The 23,754-nt window shown below is 36.8% G+C and overlaps 2 protein-coding genes across 2 annotated transcripts in view; one reads left to right on the top strand and one right to left on the bottom strand.

Moving 5' to 3' along the window:
• Positions 1 to 3,336: 3,336 nt before the first annotated feature.
• Positions 3,337 to 14,996, bottom strand: LOC129281198 (aldo-keto reductase family 1 member B1-like). The gene is made up of 9 exons (XM_054917141.2): positions 14,748 to 14,996; positions 13,292 to 13,459; positions 12,141 to 12,257; positions 10,778 to 10,858; positions 9,792 to 9,911; positions 9,017 to 9,123; positions 7,433 to 7,601; positions 6,349 to 6,431; positions 3,337 to 5,908 (listed from the first exon to the last, which is right to left on the bottom strand). The coding sequence occupies exons 1-9, from the start codon at positions 14,820 to 14,822 to the stop codon at positions 5,878 to 5,880; spliced, it is 951 nt and encodes a 316-aa protein (XP_054773116.2). The 5' UTR covers positions 14,823 to 14,996; the 3' UTR covers positions 3,337 to 5,877.
• Positions 14,997 to 16,722: 1,726 nt separating this feature from the next.
• The window catches only part of LOC129281331 (1,5-anhydro-D-fructose reductase-like), an 11,919-nt gene continuing 4,887 nt past the window's right edge, over positions 16,723 to 23,754 (top strand). The window contains exons 1-4 of the mRNA XM_064113191.1: positions 16,723 to 17,276; positions 19,937 to 20,104; positions 20,665 to 20,781; positions 22,033 to 22,113. Of these exons, the coding sequence (XP_063969261.1) occupies positions 17,202 to 17,276; positions 19,937 to 20,104; positions 20,665 to 20,781; positions 22,033 to 22,113 (441 nt within the window). The 5' untranslated portion in view covers positions 16,723 to 17,201. The remainder of the gene's footprint in view (positions 17,277 to 19,936; positions 20,105 to 20,664; positions 20,782 to 22,032; positions 22,114 to 23,754) is intronic.

Here is a 23,754-nt window from a genome sequence, read left to right as displayed (position 1 = left end):
GGTGAAAAGAATTAAGACTAAAATGTTTTATGAAGGATCTAATTTTGCCCCAATAGTCGGCACTGCGTGTTTAGAGTGCGATTTGCGCGAGATGTGGGAGGTGGTTCTAAATTAACCCAATGATGTAGGCACCGACGACCGACGTCCGTGACATAACAATACCCAGGTAACAAGCCAACGTTGGCTCCACGTTGGAAACTTGAAAGTCGTTGGACGTTGGAAAAACTTGATGGATTAACGTTGAATCGACGTTGGAAACTAGTTTGATGGAAAGATGATGGACAATCAACAATGACACGACGTTGGCAACGTTGGAAACTTGTTAGTTGGAGAGTTGTTGGACAGTCGACAATGTCACAACGTTGGAAACACGTTTGATTGGATAGTTGTTGAACAGCCAGCAAAGGCACAACGTTGGCAACGTTGGAAACTAGTTCGCTGGAAAGTTGTTGAACAACCGACAATGGCGCAACGTTGACAAAGTTGGAAACTAGTTTGTTGGAGAGTTGTTGGACAGTCGACAATGTCACAACGTTGGAAACACGTTTGATTGGATAGTTGTTGAACAGCCAGCAAAGGCACAACGTTGGCAACGTTGGAAACTAGTTCGCTGGAAAGTTGTTGAACAACCGAAAATGGCACAACGTTGACAAAGTTGGAAACTAGTTTGTTGGAGATTTGTTGGACGGTCGACAATGGCACAACGTTGGAGACTAGTAAGTTGGAGAGTTGTTGGACAGTCGACAATGTCACAACGTTGGAGACACGTTTGATTGGATAGTTGTTGACAGCCAGCAAAGGCACAACGTTGGAAACTAGTTCGCTGGAAAGTTGTTGAACAATCAACAATGACACGACGTTGGCAGCGTTGGAAACTTGTTAGTTGGAGAGTTGTTGGATAGTCGACGATGACACAAGGTTGGCAACGTTGGAAACTAGTTCGATGGAAAGTTGTTGAACAACCAACTATGGCACAACGTTGTCAAAGCTAGAAACTAGTTCGATGGAGATTTGCTGGATAGTCGACGATGGCACAACGTTGGAAACTGGTAGATTGGAGATTAGTTAGATAGTATACAATGACACAACGTTGATAAAGCTGGAAACTAGTTACATTGTAGATGGAAAGTTGTTGAACAACTGACACTGGCACAACGTTGGAAACTGGTAAATTGGAGATCAGTAGGATAGTCGACGATGACACAACGTTGGCAACGTTGGAAAGTTGTTGAACAACATACAATGGCACAACGTTGGAAACTAGTGTGTTGGAGATTTGTTGAACAGCCAACAACGTCACAACGTTGGAAACGCGTGTTTGATTGGATAGGTGTTGAACAGCCAACAAAGGCACAGCGTTGACTACGTCGGAAACTAGATCGATGGAGAGTTGCTGAACAACCGACAAAGGAACAACGTTGGAAATTATTTTCTTGGAGATTTGTTGGACAGTCGACAATGGCACAACGTTGACAAAGTTGGAAACTAGTTTGATGGAGAGTTGTTGAACTACGGACAATGGCACAACGTGGACAGCGTAATTGGAATAGTTTATTGGAGAGTTGTTGACAGTTAACATTGACACAATGTTGGAAACTATAGTTTGTTGGATATTTGTTTGACAGTCAACATAATATACACACTGTTGAGAACGTTAGAAACGGGTTCATTGGAGAATTGATAATGATATACAGGCGACTACTCGCATAATTTCCAATGGGGCCAAGGGGGGGGGGGGCGATCAAGTAAGTTTGCTTGTCTATCCATGTCACCCTTGGTATCCCCTAGCAATAAGGGGAAAAGAAATCGAGAGAGAAGGAAGGGAAGGGAAAGAGGAACTAAAACTAAGTCTAAGGGGAAAACAAAAATAAAGATGGGGTAGAATAGAAAGGCTGCATGCACCGGGGGATGCAAATGTGTCGATTAATATAGAAAATAAAGGAAAAAACAAGAAAAAAAATGTAGTTCAAGACCAGAATTTCCAGAAACGCCCTCGTCCTTTGCAGCTGGCTAGGCCTTTCACAGTAAGTACGAGATATGTCATAGGCCTACCGTCACATAACTAGAAGAAATTGAAGAAGGAAATACCAGCATCAAATGTTCCTATTTAAAAATACCATACTATTCTGATGCGCATAATTAGTCGCGACGTCGGACTACTTCTGTCATGTCTGTGTAGTCTGCTTCCTTCAATTTTGAACTTGAAGAATCTGGCAGAATTTGGACTGGATATAGACAATTAAATTCCAGAATATCTAGTGATCTGGAACAGTACTTATAAGCTGCATATTTAGGACCTACAATCTACAGAGGAATTTTCTTTGCACTTGCAGATAATCGGTAACTGCAACCATTGATCCCCTCCGAAAGATCCCGGAGTCAGCTTCTGTGCGCGTACAGTCCGACGCTAGTATATTCGTGTAAGTAGTAGTAAAGTAGTACTTAACACCAGTCGCTGCACAGTATGACATACTAACTAACCTCGTAATTAGCTTGTGTGAGTGACTAATACTAACCTCGCAATACGTGTGAGTGGGAACGAGTATGCGATACCAAGGGCAAGGCAATTTGGTGATTTCAATAATTTCAAGTACAGTGTTGAAATCTGGTGTTGGTGTTGTGGCAACACCGTACTTGAATCAGGCTGGTGTTGAGATTGACTTCGGAAAATATGGTGTATTTTCGGCAGTTTGTGTTGAAGGCTGGTGTTGATTGTCATCTGCTGAACCCAACACTGCACTGTGGCTGCATGGTGTTGATGATCTACATGCAATTTCCCCATTCAGCAACACCGACCCCCAGGGATTGGGACAATCGTGATTTAAAGTTCAGTGTTGGTGTTGATGAACTGTAGCTCACGAACAGGGGGCGAACACGACGAACCATCTTCGTAAAATTATCTTTTACATTTACAATGAGAGCAAATCATTAGAGTTTTAATACATTTCAATGTCCTGCCTGGCCTAGCCTGGACAGAGTGTTTTCCAACTGCAGTCAAACCTGTAGTTGCTATGTGAGGCATGCTACACTTGACGCTGAAATATCACTTAATAGTTATGGCACGAGCGAGACTAGGCCATAGCCATGCATATTAAGAGATATCAGTTGACTTCCATCTTAATAAAAAAGAGGCACTCTTTAGTTACAGTAGGCAGTAGCTACGTTACTCTGAGTGAGGCCAAGTTACGCGACCTCCTTTTAGATTTTGTAAATACTGAGAGACTGCAATTACACATGTGAGTTTTTGTGATGATTACTGTCGTTGCAATTGGCATTGCATACCGAGTCATTAAACAATTGTAGACAGAAACAGAGATTGCAACTCGCAAGAAAATGTAATACATCTTAATTCTTATTACGTATGCATATGTTTTTTTTTTTATTAGTCTTGTTTGAGAAAAAGAGGATGTCAAAAAAGTTTGAATGCTACAAAGGCCTCAATAAATATCACACGTAATTCTCTTGATTCCTCTTAATTATGTGAAGAGACTTGTTACAGAAAGAATGACAAGAAATGAATAGCTGTAATAATAGTTGTAATGTTTTTTGATAGAATCATGAACAGGTTACAGATGATGATGGCACAGTGTTGAAAACTGTTTGATGGAGATGGCGCATCGTTGGATTTGTTTAGAATTAGACCAACAAAGAATCAACGTTACAACAAAATTTAACCGATATTAGACAAACATTGAATCAACGTTTACGCCAACGTTGGACTAACATTGGACTAAATTTGATTCAACTTTCCATCAACATTGGACCAACATTATACCAACGTTGGATCAACGTCACCCAACGTTGGACCAACATTGGACCAACGCTGCCATACCTGCCTCATCTGGACATAATGATTATGCACTCATGAATATTCATTACATTAGTAAATGATCAAAATTTTAGGTAATATTGCTATAATAATTAGAGTATTTATGTTTATTCAATATTTCAACCATGAAAAGTTTCAGAAAAGTATGTGGCTCCATTACCATATCATTTATAATCAAAACATATTATTCTAAGTGAAATTTTCAAGGTTAAGTGTGGAAAATGATATTAACTGTATTCTGCCAAGTATAGCAAAGTTGCTCTATATATAGGAGTCAATGACAGGATACAGTGGATAGGTGTGGGATGATAGGAATAGGATATAGGATTAGGATGTAGGATTTTAGGATAGGATAAGACATGATAATAAAGATTAGAGTGTAGAGTTGTAATGGTGGACTTCACCTTGAAACCAATTAATGTTTTGTTAATTACTGCCATACGTTGGAATAACGTTGGAGCAATGTTGGAGCAACGTTGTGACAACGTTGTAACAATGTTGGATCAATGTTGCCAGACAACGTTGGAGCATTGTTGCTGGACAGCGTTGAACCAACGTTGTAAACATAGTTGGACTGACGATGTATGCACGTGCACGTCCATCGCTGCTGCAACGTTGCCCATCAACGTTGCAGCAACGCTGTTATTGATTACTCAGCCGACATTATACCAACGTTGGAGCATTGATGGTGGACAACGTTGAACTGACGTTGGGAATGTTGTTGGTCTGACGATGTATGGACGTGCACTTCTATCGATGATGCAACGTTGCTTACCAACGTTGTAGCAATGTTACATTTGACTATTTAGCCAACATTGGATCAACGTTGCCAGACAACGTTGAAACATTGTTGCTGGACAACGTTAAACTGACGTTGGAAATGTTGTTGGTCTGACGATGTATGCGCGTGCACTTCTATCGATGATGCAACGTTTGCCTCCCAACGTTGAGGCAACGTTGGGAAAAAAATTTCCCAACGTTGATCCAACGTTGGTCCAACGCTGTATTGTTACCTGGGTAAAAATATCGCTGTACTTGTTTAGGGGGTCAATTCAGGGAACTTGCCAAGAGTATCGTTTTGTTTCCAATACTTGTTAAGGGTAGGGTTTCACACGCCAATACTTGTTAAGGGGTGCATTTTTAGAAAATGGAAAATACGTGTTTAGGGTGCTTTTCGAGACCCCATGGTCGCGCATGGTATCCACTCGTCAATGGAAGTGCCCCCCCCCCGGGTTCCACAGTTGATGACCTTATAATAATGCTTCGTTCACACCGTGGCCGGTCACACCAACGAAACCGACTCCAAACCGACCAATAGCCTTTCACATGGTATTAGACAGTTTTAGCACCTCGAAGCAGAACGAATGCGGAACACAGTAAATGTATTGAAAATTCCCGTCAGATGACAATGCGCAGCTGGGAGGTCTTTGTCGAAATTTGGTGACCCGGAACCGCAGCTTCCTCCTAAGTTTCCAGGGTTTACGAACAAATGCAAATATTTCGTTTGTTCATACTCCAGGACGATATTGTTACTTTGATTCACCAATTTTCGACAAAGACTTATTTCTTGGCTGCTCTTTGTCATCAAGGGCATTTGACGATACATTTTTTTTAAATGCTTTGTAAGCGTTCTGTGTCACGGTGCGAAAACTCTTGTGTCGGTTAGGGTCTGGTCTTACATAGGGTTGCGATTGATCCAATCAATCACAACTATGGAAGGCCAGCAACGTCAACATATAAAATTAATATTTGTTAAAATATTTTTTTAGATAATTATGATGTATATTCATCATTCTCTTGAAGATTCCATGTGATTTTCTTTGTTTACTAAGGAGATTGTGCAAATTTCCTGTAGAAAAAATTATGGTATAGATGGATTTCCATATTCTTGAGATTGATTGGATCTTTGTAAGAAGTGGCCCTGGAATTTATTTTGCCGGTGGGAATGTTGGACCATGTCACAGTCACACAGATTCCACATCGATCGATGATACATCATGCAAGCCTGCCCGTTATCGGTTACGGTGGTGTAACTGAACATCACTTTGTTAAAATGGGTAGTATTTCAGCGACTTTGACCTGTTTTTACAGAGGAAAAAATGAGAACATGAATATTTTTTTTAATTCTGGTAAGAGACGAATCCAGAATTCGATATATATGAAAATGGTAATGAGGCTTGTAAGTGGAAAATACGTCGATATTCATATTTATATTTATATGAATAATAAAACACGTTTTTGCCATATTTTTTATGAAAATCACTCATAGATATAAAACATATTCACTCAATCGTTTAGGCCTACTGTGTACATCTATTACTAGTATCATCTAGCCATTCAAACGGTTAGTTTACCAATTCACGTAGAGGGCGACATACTGCGATTGTCGTCGAAAGAACTACTAGGTAAACCAACATCAACATGTAGGCTTGTAGATGAGATTTTGGAGTGAACCATGTTTTTTTAATAGACACATTAAAATACATTATTGGTCGTTAAATCATTAAAAAAAAACTTACATAGGAAAGTCGAGAAGCCTGCAATTTCTATTCAGATCTATGAGGGCTTGCATCTCTTCTTTACTCAACTCAAAATTGAGGGCCTGAATAGAAGAAAATAAGAGGATAATGATCATGATGATTAGGATACAAAAATATCACTTTCAGAACAATATTACAGTTTATTTTAATTCTTTGAATTACACCAAACGAAAGGTAAACTTTAAAATCCTATAACATAAAACCATTTATTAAATGATGATTTGACAATTTTTCACGAAGACAAAAATAAAATCAAATAAACGGTGTCATTGGACAGACCATGGTGACGCAGGGTTTGTGACGATCGTTTGTGTTCGCGTAGCGGGGATGGGGCGGGGGTGGCCACACCCTTTCGAGAAATTAGGAGGAGCTTTTCTCGAAAGGGTGGGTGGGTTGGGGAAGGGAGGTCAAATTTACACACCCTTTCGACAATGTGGGGGGGGGGGGTGGTGGTCACGAAAGGCTGTGATGAGTAGTCTCCTGTACCAGTTGTTTGTGTGAGGATATAGATCGAGGCCTAAGTGAGCCTTTAAGCCTGTTGTGTGTGGGGGGGGGGGGGCGGGAGGGTGTATGTGTGTATGGGTGCCCCTGTGTGTAAGTGATGAAGGAAAGAAGGTAAAACATATTTTTGTGCATTTTCATTCTAGGCCTGTTTATTTTCATTAGTCTCGGCGGTGCATGCGCGGCTCGGTCATTTTGCCGCGCCGGTACCTGCAGGGTTGCCGCACACCCGAACTATTGTATTATACAACTACTAGCAGCTTGCGATGGAAAGCCAGTTTTAGGGTAATTTGCTTCATCATACTTCTTTGAAAATGCAGATTTATTCAGAATAGAAAAAACGCTATGTTTCTGTATGGCTTAATGGCTTAATTGTTTCATAGAAACGACTGGTTCAGAAAACTACTTAGCACAGCCTCTCCCTCACTTGTCCCGAAACTAGGGGGCGCATGCTAAATTTAATTTGTTTTCATTTTCATTTCTCTTAAACCAGTTTCAGAATCGCCTTCGTCTTCCAAATCTTCAATGCAAAAAATAATCCCCTTGTACATGCTCTACCTACCTCAAAATTCTGCTGGATCCTTGATGACGTCACACTCTTTGGAATGACGACCACGCCCCTTTGGATCTGGTATCTGATCAGCACCTGAGCAGTAGACACGCCCCTTTTCTTAGCAATGTCGAGGACTACTTTGTCGTCCATTAATACGGGGTCGGTGGGAGTCCTTATACTGCGTCAAAAATAATTATATACATTACTTTCATTTCTTCTTTATTTTTTTAGAGCTAGAAACTTCATCATCATTCTCTTCATCTTCAAAGTCATCAATTTGAAAACCAAATCTAGATAAACTTCTGGGTTTTCTTTCATTTCGTGATCGAAGTATGCAGTGACAGTGTGGAGAAAACATACCCTCGCAAAAGGTTTTGCATTCATGCACGTCATCAAATTCGAGTCAATTCAGAGACCGATGCGAGGCATGTTTCGGAGAGGCATTTTTAGCGCTTTTTAATTGGCGTTTTCCACCTTATGTATTATTTTCGTTATTTTTTAATGACCAAATGATAATTCCCACATTATTACCTTTCCACTGATATATAATAAGGCCAATTTCATAGTCAATATATCTCTCCTTTAAGGTTCGTTGTTCTGAAAATGAAATTAATTCATTATTTTTGTTACAAAAACGGTGTTGAAATTAAAAAAATAAGAGGATATTATGCAGTAATACTTTCAACGGAGGATTATACATGTGTATATTGTGGTCAAAGCATGTATTGCATAAAAAATTGGCGCGTGGATCAAACATCTTCATTTTAATTTTCTCTGAGCAATATTATTGCTGCAAGATCGAGCGAATGGATTAAGAATATTGGAGACTGTGTGTTGGTCACATGTGACTTTAAGATAAGGGGATTTTTTTTTAGGAGAGGGGTGTCATTTTTAAAAGCTTCTGCTGGTAATGATTTTAAAAAATCCCGTAGGTAAATAATGCTTTTTTTCAAAAGGGAAAAATTTTTTTTTTTCAAAATGGAATGTGCCATTTTCGATTTTAAATACTCTTTTTGAAGTACTACATTATATACATTTCAGGTTAGATAATCACATTTTTTTGCTCGCGCTTCGCGTTCGCCTAAATTAATTTGTAGTAAGGAACTCACCCTTTTTCTGGTTATAAAAATGCTTAGAATGTCCAGATTTCTGGTTAGAATATCATAAATTTTCAAATTCATGAAATTTCCACCAAAAAAAATTGGCTCGAGCTTCGCGCTCGCACTATTTATATAGGGCTTATGAGATTTTTATATAAGCATGTTGTTTTAAAAGTATATAGCTAAGAAATAACTGTTAGGACTACCCCTTCATAGAAACAAACAAAAATCAACTTTGAGCGGCCGATCGGGGAAAATATGGTTGAAAAAAAATGTTCGGGCCCCCACCCCCTATTGGCGAAAGCTATATCCGCCCCTGGTTACCTACAGTACCGCGCTCCCGTTCCATAGCCTCTATTTTTCACATCGCCCGCTATATAATTGGTTCCCAAGACCTTTACCCTTGTGGTCAGCTCATTAGACCCCCATTTCAGGGTTTCGTGAGGCACACCCCCATCAAAATATAATTTGAGTGCCCCCCGCGGGCTCTTACCCCGGTCGTTCTGGCGACCCAAGAGGACTGTACGCTGTCACAGTGATACCATACTTCTTGCATAATTCAATCAACTCATTTTGTGCTAGCAGTGGATGACATTCAACCTGATTAATAAACAAATTAAAAAAAAAATTGAAAGATAATTCAAAACATCATAGGACCAGTACCGTGGATTAAAACAGTTGGCATTATTTTCAAGAAAAAAAATCCATGTTTGATAATTTCTACCGAGTTAATGTTAAATAGAATTATTAACAATGTTGACAGGGAAATCGTTTGAATGGATATTCATAACAAAAACTGCCCCCTCTTACATTAAAACATAAACTCATATCTACTCACGTGTCACAGTTTAAAGAACATTTGAGCGTTATCATTGAGGAAAACGCGCTCTAAATGCACAATGTACTTTACTGCACCCCTGAAGGTGCAAAGAAAAAGTTGCAGACAAAATTAAAGGAGCTTCCATATTTGTATACGCACAATTTTGTACAAGATCGACCGAAGTATATGCTCTCTCTATGAAAATAGTTATTTTACACGTGTTTTTAACTTGGAGTGAATTAATAATGATGATAATAATCCGCTTTTATGCAGCTCTTAAACGAAGGCTTTACAACATTTTTTCTCACTGAAAGGGTGAAATTAATTCAACAATAAGTGAAAGTATTTCTCAATCTGGCAAATTTAATTCACTCCCTCCGATGAGTATATTATCCAATCGATTTTCTTAGGGTAAATGATACCAACCCTCATCCAGGAGGCTACCTACCTGTAGATTTGCTATAGGGTGCCGGGGCGGAAGATCAAGAACGCGTTGAATCTGAGAAAGGTTGAAGTTGCAAACTCCAATAGCTCGGACTAATCCCTTATCAACCAGAGATTCCATGCTCTAAGCCAAAGAAATAAAAAATCATTATTTATCCCTCATGTAAGCTACTTGAATCAGCTATTAGATGATCTTCCAGCGGGTACTTCATAATCAGGATAATGCGTCAAGCGCGTGACAAGAAGACACTGGGTGACTTGGGATCGACAGAGGATCCCAATTTGAGGGGGTACTCCAGGATGAAAATGATATGATTTTGAAGAAATAAAAAAAAATACACAAACAAAATACTGAAAATTTGAACAGAATCGGGCAATGAATGAATAAAAAAGTTAAGACATTTTAGCGATTTGCATTATTTCGCAGAGAAACAGTTCTGCATGTCTTCATGAATATTCAATGACCAAATTGATGATGTCAAAGCCCCATTTGTTCTTTTGTATTTTATTGTGTAGAATTATGTTTAATCAAATTGAAATTAATCATCTTCATTAATATCGTTAGAAAACCGCTTTAGCCATGAACATGTTGCATGGAGGTGTCAATCATCACACTCTAAAAAAGTTTTACCCAATATTGGGTAAAATGGGAACATGCATGTTGGTTGGGTAAAAAGATACCAAACATTTTGTAAATTTTAAGCAATATTGCGTTGAAATTTACCATTAAAACATGCATTTTGCCCAATATGGGGAAAAAAGCACAATGCAAACATGCATGTTCCCTTTCTACCCAATATTGGGTAAAATTTTACTCAGTGTTTTAGAGTGCTGCTATGCTGTCTCGGAGCACATACTCTGTACCAAACATCTACTGGCGTCACTTCACAAACCATACATGGAGGTTGTTTAGACCATTGTGGTGCCACCGGGTGCGCCACCCCTGACGATGCAAAGAAAAGTTTGCACAGAAAAAAGAAAATTTCTCACCTTCCATACATCAACATAATCGATAGAATCATCCCCTATCAACATTCCGTCATCGCCTAAAGGAAAGACGCCTTTATCGTCCTGTAGAATTTGAGGTAAAGCGGTAAAAGATGTATTAAAATAATTGTCTTACTTGAAATAGTATGTGTCATGTACGCATATCACGGACTGATGCATTCATTCACATACATACACACACACCCACCCTCATCCACATCCACACACACTGTGTGTGTGTATTTGAGTTTTTGTCAGACGTGTATCAATCAGATATGATTGTTTACGTCTGGGACCGACCTTTAACGTCACCATCCGAAAGACGTGACCAGGGTTCGAACCTCGAACCTCTGCATCAATTTGTAACTTCCCCACGTAGCTTGGATTACAGGCGCACAACACAACGCCCACACACACCCCCTCTTCCTTAACCCTTATCTAACTGGCGGGGGGGGGGGGTCAATTCGACAAATTTCTTCACTACGTCGCGCCGTCTTGTGCATCTTTTGAGGCCAAGTTTGCGAACCCCGGGTACGCGGTTCCGAAATTACGCAACATTTCGTAAGCGCATGTCAGACCCAAAATTGTTCAAAAACGTGATTCCGTGAACAAAATCAATGCAAATTGTGTTTTTCAACCAAAAATCATAAGATGTATTATTATCTTTACTTTTGTTGGTTTAAAAGGATTTATTTTATGCTATTTATGATAAAAGGGTCAATAAAAAACAATGAAAACAAAGGTTTGAAAAAACAAAGAAATACATACGAATTAAAAAAAAATACATGAGAAATTAATTACATCTTTATTAGTTAGAAATGTTAGAAATATAAAAATGTATACACTTACCAGAAATTAGCATTCTACTAGTTATATAAAGTGAGTTTAAAACAAAAATATACACAAAACCAAATTTAAGGCGAATTTCACACGATTATTTGCATAATTAATTAAGTAAAAACTATGAACAATTATAATTTTTTTGAGTGAGTGAATGATCTGTAAGTATTACTCACTGGAGAGAGTGATCGATTGAGTAGTTTTATCCAATCAGAGTACTAGAATCGTTATCATCAAGACCCCATTCACTGAAGTGGTTGTACATCCATTCGAGTGGATGTACATCCACTCGAGTGAATGTACATCCACTCGAGTGAATTTACAACCACTTCAGTGAATGGGACCTCAAAAACAATTCCGGCTCTCTGATTGGATAAAACGGTACAATCATTCAATCTAACGAGTGAGTGATTCACTCACTTGAGTGAGTGAATGAATGACGGCTTATGGCATGAACGGCCCGTCATAAATTTATATATTTTATAACCCCATCAACAAGAGAAAAATCAACAGATTTCTTTATTACCACAAGGGACATCGGCCAATGTATCAAGTAGAGATCAATATAATCGAGACCAAGATTTTTCATTGATTCTCGGCAGCAGGGTTCAACCTTGTCTGGTTTATGGGATGAGAGCCACAGCTAAAGAGAGATAGAGAATGAGAAAGAAAAAAATATATAGTTTTTAATCAAGTTTCAATATATACTTTATTTCAACTCAACAACAATATTAGAGTAATTTGTAACACAGCGACAAGAAACCCAAAGCTACAATGACAAAAATTATCAATTATTCAAACTTTTATTTTAAACATTACGGATGTTTAACGGTGGCACAGAATATCGACCCTCTCCATTTTTTTCTCTTTTCAACATGCCTCTCAATACCACAGTCCCACCGACGAACCGATACTACACAAACCAAAGCTATTACATTAGGCTAATAAACATACGATCGGTCAATTTGAAGTTTGTGCCATTAATGTGACTGTGTATACAATAAAACATCGAATCAGATTCCATAAAGAGATTCATCTGATTGGTAGAACTCAATTCCAACAAATCTCGATTAAATAATATAATGACTCTCCATGGTTGGGTGATTTTTTTTGACATAGTATTAAAAACTAACATGGTATCTTGCCAATTTACCTTTCCTTCTAAAGTGATTGGTTAACATTAGTTTGACTTTTAAAAAATCTGAGCTAGAAGGTCACACTTGTCACCTGTGTCTGTGATATGTTACAAAAATGAAGCCCAGACAAAAATTGCGTTCGAAAATAATTATTTAGTGCTTCAAAAATTAAAATATAAAGTAACCGAAAACACCATCTTAATTTCATCCCATACACTTATGTGTACTATTTAGGCGTCTATAAGACGCCTATTTACAAAATCGGGGTTTGCCTTGTAGTTTTAGCTTTTCATTCTCAAAAATGGTTGTTTTCAGGGTTTATTAGTTCTAATACATGCACTTGTACACATGTTTTATCTTGGTTTGATAATTTTTTTAATCGGCTGCTCACAAAGTTAAACAATACCTTTAATTCTTTTTATCTATTTTTTTTCTTGGTCGTGGGGAAGTTATTATTTGTTTAGGGTAACGTGACACACAAGCCCCCTATCTGTATAAGCCAGTGATTGTTATAATGCTATTGTTCTTTACTCATTATTACCTTCGTGGTTACGAAGAGGTCTTCCCTCTTGATTGTCCCGTCGGTCATCTTTGTTTTGATTCCCTCGCCGACCTCCTTCTCATTGGAGTAGATGTACGCTGCATCGATGTGACGATATCCACACTCGATGGCCGTCTCGACAGCGGCTCGCACCTTTCCCTTCTCCGACTACCACAAAAATATAATTGGAAAATAAAAAAGGCGATGATTACGGGGCAGTCATTACGATCCCGGGAAAGAGAGCGAGGGTGGATACGCAACCTCACCGAGGTAAAAATAATATATAACAAGTACATGCTCAGTTTCATATTCAAACAATCAAGTACAGTATGTGACCTTCTCTCCTTAAAATTTTGGGCCCGCGCTTCAGGCTCGCAACATGTTATTATAGTGCCATTAATATTCATCAAAGGGCACCCTTTTCATGTAAGTATATCGAAAGTATCAGTTTGCGCTTCGCGCTAGTACATGTAGTAGTATCTGTGTAGGGAGACGTGCATCGTGTTTGTGATAACATAGAATGGCGTGTGGACGGAGATACATATATAGTGTTCAGGAGGATTAAATGACACTTGATATCCCGTTTTTAAGTTGATATGCAAATAAATTGTTCAGAAATGTATCGTGTTCATGATTATAAAAAGTGATTAGAATGTTCCTTTTCAGGTTAAGATCTCGCTTAAAGTACAGTGACGGAGTCGGTAATGCCTTTGCCTTAGGTTCCATCGGACTGGAATTATCACTGGAGTAGAAAAATTATAATTTCCTTTCAAAAGGAAAGGTCTTTGTGGGTTATTCTGCCTTCCCATTGCAAAATGAATGTACAATGAAATATTTGTTTAATATATTCAATGATTAGATGTTCCGTAAACAGAAAAAGCCAAGCATTCGTAATAAAGTTAAATCTGACAAAGTTTATACACCTATTATAAATTCAATCTCGGTCTTTCGCCATGTTTCCAACTGAAACTTGTTATTTCATTTCCATTCAAACCTAATATAAATACAAATTAATATAAATCAGATACAAATAAACGGATGAATATTTAACATAATCTGCAATTGCAAGACAGACTTCAAATTGTAAATTAAAAAAAAAAAATCACCCCAAAAATTGTTCACGATAATTGTTCACAAAAATGTTTACCATATGAAGCAAGTGGCTGATTTTTTAATTCATTTTGTTTTTCAAATAAAAGGAAAAAAAAATCATATTTTATGTATATCCATTAAAAAATAGTGCGATTACATACATAAAGGAAAATCAAATACACTAGGGTAACATAATAGGATTAAAGTAAACGGTGATTAGTATATGATAGAAAGATAATGGTCGAATGATCACATGTAGAGAGCAGCTTGCTTGTAAATGGCAGGTGTCCAGAGTAAACAACTAAAAATTGAATGAGAACAATAAATGATGAGCAATTGAATAATTACATATAACTGAACGTACCTGCCATGTCCCCAATCCAAGGAGAGGAAACTTTGCCCCACCGGGTAAAGCTGTGAACAGATTTGAAGCAGCCATTATTTTATCAGCTCGACAAAATGTAAATTGCAATAATAATGATGATAACCTCCACTTCTATATCGCTTGATACACCGGAACGATGTCTCTAAGCGCTTTACAGATAAATTATATATAAGATTTTTTTCTAGTTCAATATGTAGTGTCGGTTTCATTTCGTAAATTAATTTATATAAACATGTTAAAGTATTAGACTTTCAACCTTTGAAATGGATGGTGGATTTAAGGGCGCCTAAAGTCAACACCATGCTTGGTCAACAACGGGGCTATTGTCCTGATAACCCTTAGATCGACAAATAAAAAAATAACGACTTGATAAAAATTATGTTCAAAGTTCAATATCATATTCCATTAAGTTTTCATCTTGTTCGGAATTTTTGGTTTTGGATGATAAAGAAAATCTTTTTACTGTGTCAAGTACTCAAAAACAAAATATATCGCTAAAAGCAGTATTGAATTTCTTCTTTTTGAAGCAATATACATATTTGACTCCAGGCCTTGGCCATGAATAAATCATATGAGATAGTCTCTTTATTCACATTATTTGCTGTCATTTTCATCTGTTACACACATTCAAAACTCGCCTAAGAAACACTCAATGCTCAATACATATTAACTTCAATCAAACTTATTGGAGTGGAGTCAAGGTATACAATGCGTATCAAGTCCTGGGAATTGAAAAACAAATACAGCATGTGGATATTTTTTTCACATATCTTGAATTTGTGTCTCCTCTATCAAATGAACTGTCCATTTTTGTAAACCTCGTAGAAATTGGTTTGCGCAGAATTTTCATGCTGTGTCGAGGCGAAAACAAACTGACCGTGCGGTGCATTTCTCATACATTTCTTTTGCATTTGTGGCAAAGTAAAATAAAACAGATAAATTTTAACTTTTTGTAACCACTTTGCCACCCAAATTAACATCTTAACCCAAGGCAAGCAAAACCTTTGTCATTTTTGCCAGCTGGATATGAGGATATAACTGAATGTAAACAAAAGATTATTTAAGACACATCCAGCATTCTTTAACTTAATTTTCACTTAAAGTGGGAACACATTCCATATTTTATTTGATGCTTGTTTCTCCAAGCTTGACAATTAAAGACAACAATATCAAGCCTAGAAAAATTATGTGAATCACAGCTCTGCGTAAAGCAGATCATTTTTAAATTAAAGGAATTTCACGAAGAGCGTATATAATGTACCCATCTCACCGAAGCGCGAGCTTAAAATTTTTGAAACTCAGACCTGAATAGGGACATTCTAAGGCTTGTTTGTAGGAGTTCATTAAGTAGCAGCAGCACACTGAATGAACAATGGCAAATTGCTGAAAGGACATAATGATGTACAAATTAGCATACATAAATTACATACTTAAAATGTTGGGCAACATACTGTCCACTGTGTTGGGTAGTGTATGTTGGTAAAAACAATATATATTCTGGGCAATTATTATCCCATTGAGCAAATTTATTACCCAATTATTAGTTTTGGCAAAAAGAAGCTGCTGAAAACTGCTTATTTAATAAAAGAGAGCCAATGGAGTAAATTATTATTAGAAAGTCAAAAAGGGGCCTAAGCTTTCGATCCTAGCAGAATCTTCGTCGGAGGCAAAATGACAGAGGCAAAATGTCATTTTGCCTCCGACGAAGATTCTGCTAGGATCGAAAGCTATGTCATTTTGCCTCCGACGAAGATTCTGCTAGGATCGAAAGCTTAGGCCCCTTTTTGACTTTCTAATTACTAGTTTTATCATCCAATTTGGACAGATTTTAACCAATAGTTGTGTTGACGGTATGTTGCCCGGGACTTGTTAAAACTTGGGTATTTCTTGCCCTACTTTTTTAAGAGTGTACATTATGAATTAAACACTGAATTTATACTTGAAAATGATAGGCATATACATTGAGCGCTGAATACAGACTGGTAGCTGTAATTATGTAGCTCAATGATATGATGATATCATGGGATATCATGGTATTCTGATAGAGATGGGGTATGGGGCAAGGCGAAAAGGTGACGTCATCTTTCTCAATTCACTCACTTCACTACAATCGACGCCCATGGTGATGGGCTATCACTGTCAAGCTTTTACCAACACTGTACCACTATCTGAACACCTCTTACAATGCCGTCACTATCCATACGCGTTGCAAGCATGGCAAGAGAGAGTAAATAAATTGCAATAGATACATGGTCTAATGAGCTGTATAAATATAAAGGACAAACATTTTTGTTAATATCATCTTTCTCTCTCTCTGATATACATTCCTATCTATTCTAGTATTCAAAGAGGGACTGTGGTGAAAGAGGGACAGGACTAAATTTGGGGTGGTCATTACTGTAAACATTCAGAATATATACTTGAGAGGAAGACATGGCTTCATCGAACATCCACGTTCTTCTACCTGGTGGTAAAAAGTTTCCTTTGTTAGGATTAGGAACGTGGCAGGTAAGACAAATCAACTTCAAATTAATCCTAATCCGTCTCTGAATACTCATTTTGACTATTTGTCGTATGGTATTGCAGCTACAATTTGAAGCTGTCCCTATTTCGCTCACAATCTTTTTTGTGTAAGGATTAATTAAATTTTGAAAGTAACCGACAGAAAAAGCCCCATTGAATTAACAAGCGATGAATGTGTCAGCCACCAAAGTATGAAAATATGGATGTTAATATGTCAGTAAGACCTTCATTTGACGTTTGTTTTTCCTTGCACAGTAAACTTCAGTAGATAGATACAACTTATTTATTATAATTTCAATGTTGTTGTTTTTATATATTCCTTTGTATCATTTCATATTTACTGGGTTGTTTTTTTTTGCATTTCTGTTGTAAGCACTATGTATCTTTTGAGGAAAAAAATAGGAAAATTATTGTTTATATTATAATTTCTATAATTAATATTCAAACTAAAACTCTTAAAATAACGATTTTGTTAAACTTTGGTTCACAACACAAAAAACAGAAAATAACGAAGAGTTACCTCGAAATTTTCGGCTGCTAACTGCAACCTTCGTCAGCGATGTGACCCGATTTTTGTGTTGTGAACCAAAGTTTAACAAAATCGTTATCTTTTACCAACACAGATGAACTTTCATGATCGTAAAACTCTTAAAACATTTTACAAATGGGCAGTAGGATATCAGATTTGAACCCCGTACTTACTGTCAAGTGACCTACCCGCTGGACCTCTTCTAAGTTGTTTGTCGAAAAGAAAACCGGTCACCGTAATACCACAAAGTCGAGAAACAATGAAAACAACCGTAGGAGTCAATAGGTAATTACAAAGACTTCACAAGGCCAAGACTCGGTCGGTTGATATTGATAATGACCTATTCAGTTTTATCGAGCAAGCGTATCCATAAACATGTGACAAATAAAGGTGCATTGAAAAAGAAAATATTTCAACACCGAATATCAGTCATGCAGGTACTGTCAATTATATGTGACCAGGCACCTCAAAACCAACAAAAAGTCGCCAGGGAAGGTTCTCTGTAGATAACCAACATGGTAATTAAAGGTCAAGTCCACACAAGAAAAATGTTGATTTTAATAAATAGAGAAAAATTAAACTAGCATAACACTGAAAATTTCATCAAAATCGGATGTAAAATAAGAAAGTTATGACATTTTAAAATTTCGCCTATTTTTCTCATAACAGTGATATGCGCAATTCAGTGACATGCAAATGAGACAGTCCATGATGTCCTTCACTCACTATTTATTTTGTTTTTTATTGTTTGAATTACACAATATTTAATTTTTTTATACATATTTGACAATAAGGACCAACTTGACTTAACCATATAGTATTAAACAATGCTAGTTCCACAAGTTCAGGGAGGAATTTATAATTTGTTGACTTGACAATGAGGAGAAAATTAGAATATTTCATATAATATAATACAAAAGAAATAGTGAGTGGATGACATCACCAGTCTCCTCATGTGCGTACCGACCAGGATGTGCATATAACTGTTTTGTGAAATTAAGAAAAACTTTGAAATGTCAGAACTTTCTTATTTTACATCCGATTTTGATGAAATTTTCAGTGTTTTCCTTGTTGGATTTTTCTCTTTTTATTCAAATAAAACTTTTGCTAGGGTGGACTTGTCCTTTAAATGTCTTCAAAGAGTATAATTTAGAAAACGCACTTGTATGAAAGAGTAATTATTCTTCTCCTTCACACAGTGAAAATTTGAAGTTCCATAAAACATGTAAAAGAAGAGATGTGAGTTTTCTTACCTCATTTTTCTGGACTGCTTAGATGTTTCACTGTGATTTCACAGTTTGCACATCTTATGCTTGAGCAGATTGAACCATAACTTCAAGCTCTCTTCGTGTTCTTATTCTCTTTATTATTTTAAGCTCTCATTGAAGTTATTCTACATTTAATCAAGTACGCCTAATTTTTAATCAATGTCGACAAGTTCTTTATCTTTCTTTTAAAAGTTATGATGTGTTTTTCAAGTTCCTTGCAAAATCTCAGAACTCATTTTTGGTGACGTATTGTTGGTTCTGGTGTGGAAGGTCATATACCATGGATACCATTGCTTGGCTCCCAGGATTGAACGAAAAGACGAAAAAGGCGAATTCCCGCACCCCCTAAAATCAATCTCTTTTATTCATTCATTTTCTTTTATTTCCATTAAGATACGCGCTTCAGCGTTCCGCCAATTTTTTTTTCATTAGGTCCGTGCAAAATTGATTTGAATGGGTAAGGAATAGTCAATCAAGCCCAACATCGAAAATTCCATCAAAATCAGAGATAAAACATGTAGACTAAAAAAAAAACGTATGACCTTTTCAAACAATATATAAAAAACACGTGTGATTATGTAGATGAGACAGCAAATGATGTCAAACATTTATTATCTTCTATTCAATCATTATATAAAATATTTCATTTTTCATCTTGATTGGATCATAATAGGTTAGAATGATGAATACTGTACAATCTATAATAAAAAACCTCTTTTATGTGAACAAATCTAATATAATGTATATTCTTTTATGACAAATTATTCTACATGTATATATTTTATGTTGAAGATAATACTAAAAATTTTCGTATATATATATTTTTTTGTTTTTTCATCCAATTATAGATCAAACCAGAGGAGGTGCGTGGTGCTGTCGAAACGGCGATCGACTGCGGATATCGTCATATTGACGAAGCTTCATTGTACGGCAACGAGAAGGGTGTCGGTGACGCCATCAAAGCGAAGATCGATGACGGAACCATTAAGAGAGAAGACATCTTCGTAACCTCAAAGGTATGCATAGTTTGTTAAATTGCAAAAGTTAGTATAGATACTAAAATATGCAGGACGTTTATGGTATATTTTGATACCTTCAAATTACTATACTGATACGCCTCAATTGCATTCACATGCACATTACAAAATAAGGCCAATACACAATTAGCATATTCCTGATAGCTATCTGTCATTACCATGCAAGACACATTTGAAATATGTGTCTTGCGTAATTGTCTTCACTCCACGATATACGCCCATTATGCATGTTTTGATTACAAAGTTTTTTTTTACCTAAGTGTGGAGGTACACAAATGTCCCTCGTTAACCTTAACTTTAAAGGATAACATTACAAATTACACTGTATTTTGAATTAATGAACAATTCACTGGCATTTTGTTGGCTTTTATGGAATAACGATTACACACACACACACTCTCTCTCTCTCTCTCTCTCTCTCACTCACACACACCCTCCATCACACTCTCTCTTCTCCTCTTCTCTCTCCCTCTCTTCTCTCGCCTTCTTTCTCCCCTCCTTCCCCCTCTCCCTATCTCTCGATCTCTCTCTCTCTGTAGTTATGGGTCACATGCAGTCATCCGAGTAAGATTGAAGAAAGCTGCCTTCAATCTCTGAAAGATCTAGGTCTTGACTATCTCGATCTCTTCCTCGTTCACTTTCCAACATCAGCTGTGGTAAGTCTATAAACTATTGTTCCTGGACGTGTATTGAAAATGCCTGTCGGCAATGACAATGAACAGCTAGGAAGTCTTTGTCAAACATTGGTGAACCAGAACAGCAGTTTAGTCCTAAGTTCCGGAGCTGACGAAAAGTTACAAATATGTCGTTTGTCGACAGCCCAGGACGACTCTGCTATTTTATTCACCGATTTGAAGGGGTTCTGATAACAGATTCTCAACGTTCCAGAAACTGTCTGAGTAGTGGTTGATAAAACTCCTTAATGATTCAGTTAGGACAGCAGTATTTCACATTCCTTTACAATGTTATCATTTTTAAAGAAGAATTATCATAATGATTAACATAACAATCAATAAATATTTTATTTCAGTATGAATGAGGTCTTTGTCGAGAATTGGTTAACTGCAACAGCAGTTTAGTTCTTAGTTTCGGAACTGACGAAAAATTACAAATATGATTGTCCCGATTGAGTCCAGGACGAAACTGCTGTTTTGATTCATCAATATCCGAAAAAAGAGAATTATTTGCTGTGCTTTGTCAAGGAGGGCATTTGACAATAGATTTTCTGTGTTGTTGAAAGCGTTCTGCGTAGCGGTGCAAAAACTCCTTAGTACCGAGTTTTTGCTCATAATATGGCGAGCCATTTTAAGATTAATTCAATTTCTTAATTGATATCAAATATTGTGTTTCTGAAAAAAAATATGCATAAATTTTTAAAGGATTTGCCATGCGGAGCTGAAAGTATTGCAAAATTATTTCAGTAGATTAATTAAAGAAATATAAGAGACCTGCAGCCAAAAGTTTGAACCATTAAAAACATCGACTCGAGAGAGATCATAATGAATATACTTGTGTGGCTCCTCATGCTTACGTTATCAGAAAAGTGCTAAAAAATAACTGTAACACACGGCAAAAACTGTATTGTTTATTAATGAACATATAGGACCATGTTATTTGTCCTTTTACTCAATGCCCTATAAATTTCTGGTGTAAGTTTTACACGTATGGGTGTAATTAAAACACGTTTTACATGTAGCTGTAGCTGTTACCCATTGGTGTTATGTTTAATCTCTATATAGGGTGTAATTTAACACCTCAATGTGCGGTTCTCTACGAACACACCAACTGGATTCAAAATGTTGACCACAGTTTTTTACAGTGCGTATGGTGGCAGAGCAGCTATTTGTCACGAGTGAATTACTGCAATTATCTGTTTTGTTTGTAATTCATTTATTTCCCCTGTACAGAGCGGCAAAGGACCACTTCCCCTGGACGATAATGGATTGTTGATCGAAGACGATACTATCGATTATGTCGATACCTGGAGGGTATGGATATCAGTTTTTTTTTTTTTTTTAATTTTTCATTTTCTTCCTCTTTCAAATCAATAAGTTTACAATCACAATTCATATAAATCAACATTCTGTACATGTATACGATACAAATAAATATATCAATATCAATAAGATAACAAATACATTTAGAATTATTATAAATTAAGTTAACTGCCCAATTTCTCTTCCATAACAATGTGAAAGCAGAGGGGGGAAAACCATATCAACTGGGCGTTGTGGCGTGCGCCTGTAATCCAAGCTACGTGGGGAAGTTACAAATTGATGCAGAGGTTCGAGGTTCGAACCCTGGTCACGTCTTTCGGATGGTGACGTTAAAGGTCGGTCCCAGACTTAAATAATCATATCTGATTGATACACGTCTGACAAAAATTCAAATACACACATATCAATCGACAAATAAAAAAACATACTTTGTAAAAGATGACTTTTTCCCTGAATAAAATAGAAATAACATATTTTGCACATATTAATTGTACAAGAAAAAAAAAGAATAAAATATTATTTTAAAGGTTAATTAGAGGAAGGTTATTAGCCTAAAACATGCCTACACACTCATAACCTTACCCCCACCCCCACCCCTTATCTCTCTCCCCAGACACTCCCACAAGCTCACTTCAACTCACCACCACCCACAGCCCCCTCCCCCCAGTTCTAAAGCAGATACTAACCAATAGCGCTATCTCGAGTCCTCAACTACTCATATACCTGGCCAGTTTCCTGACCCATAATGCTAGTGTAGTCTAGTAATATAGACCCACTTGAATGATAGCACACTGTAAAAATGAAGTGCTAAATTAGCACTTACAGTGCTTGTATAGTGACTGCACTACTAGAAAATCAGCACTCGTAGTGCAGTCACTGCACTGTAAGTGCTAAATTAGCACTTCATTTTTTACAGTGCATGCTAATTAAACTACTCAATACATTTATACCACAATAATTATGATACCAAGTAGCAAAACCATTACTTTCCCTCTCAAAACATTTAAGTTCCTCTATACAAATACAATTATAGGTCAATTTATTCTCTGTAGTATTAGTAGATGTCTGAAAACGTATATTTTAAGACTACGTATTTATAACACGCAGTCAATGAGAGACCACACAGAGTTAACTCCCCTTTAAGGGTTTAGTTCATCATTACATAAAGTTCATATAAAATAAAAGTAATCAAAACAAGATATTAACATTTGTTAAAGAAATATTGTTATTTTTGTAACAATATTTTACATTCTAATTTGATGAATTTTTAATATGACGATGGTTTCATCTTTCTTTTCATGTATCCTATCCTAATGTTTTTGATTTGAGAGTCAGCCATACAACTTACTGAACGATCACTATAAGATTTACCGAAATATCTGTAAGACATACGATCAGTTCCGATTTCACCTTTTCTTATTACTGTATTATGAAGATCTTTACTTTGCAATGTAAGCTACTTATTTGAGCGTGCGCATTGATAAAAAACGAAATCTTTCATTGTCAATTAACTTCACCATAATCGCCGCCATTTTTCCCAAAACCATGAACTGAAGTTGTCCTATTTTTAAGTTATTAATCAACATAATTTTATAATATCTAGTTCAAGTCCTGTTATTTTTCAGTGAGAAT

The sequence above is a fragment of the Lytechinus pictus genome, chromosome 18, assembly GCF_037042905.1.
Source record: "Lytechinus pictus isolate F3 Inbred chromosome 18, Lp3.0, whole genome shotgun sequence".
NCBI lineage: Eukaryota > Metazoa > Echinodermata > Echinoidea > Temnopleuroida > Toxopneustidae > Lytechinus > Lytechinus pictus.
Note: the sequence above shows the minus strand (reverse complement) of the source record. Positions and strands in the feature narration are given on the sequence as shown.

Coding starts and splice junctions, on each gene's coding strand:
- LOC129281198 (XM_054917141.2), bottom strand. CDS start 14,822: ATGGCTGCTTCAAATCTGTTCACAGCTTTACCCGGTGGGGCAAAGTTT. Junction 9,912..10,777: donor ATTATGTTGATGTATGGAAG/GTGAGAAATTTT, acceptor TCTTTGGCTTAG/AGCATGGAATCTCTGGTTGA. Junction 9,124..9,791: donor ACCCTATAGCAAATCTACAG/GTAGGTAGCCTC, acceptor TTTATTAATCAG/GTTGAATGTCATCCACTGCT.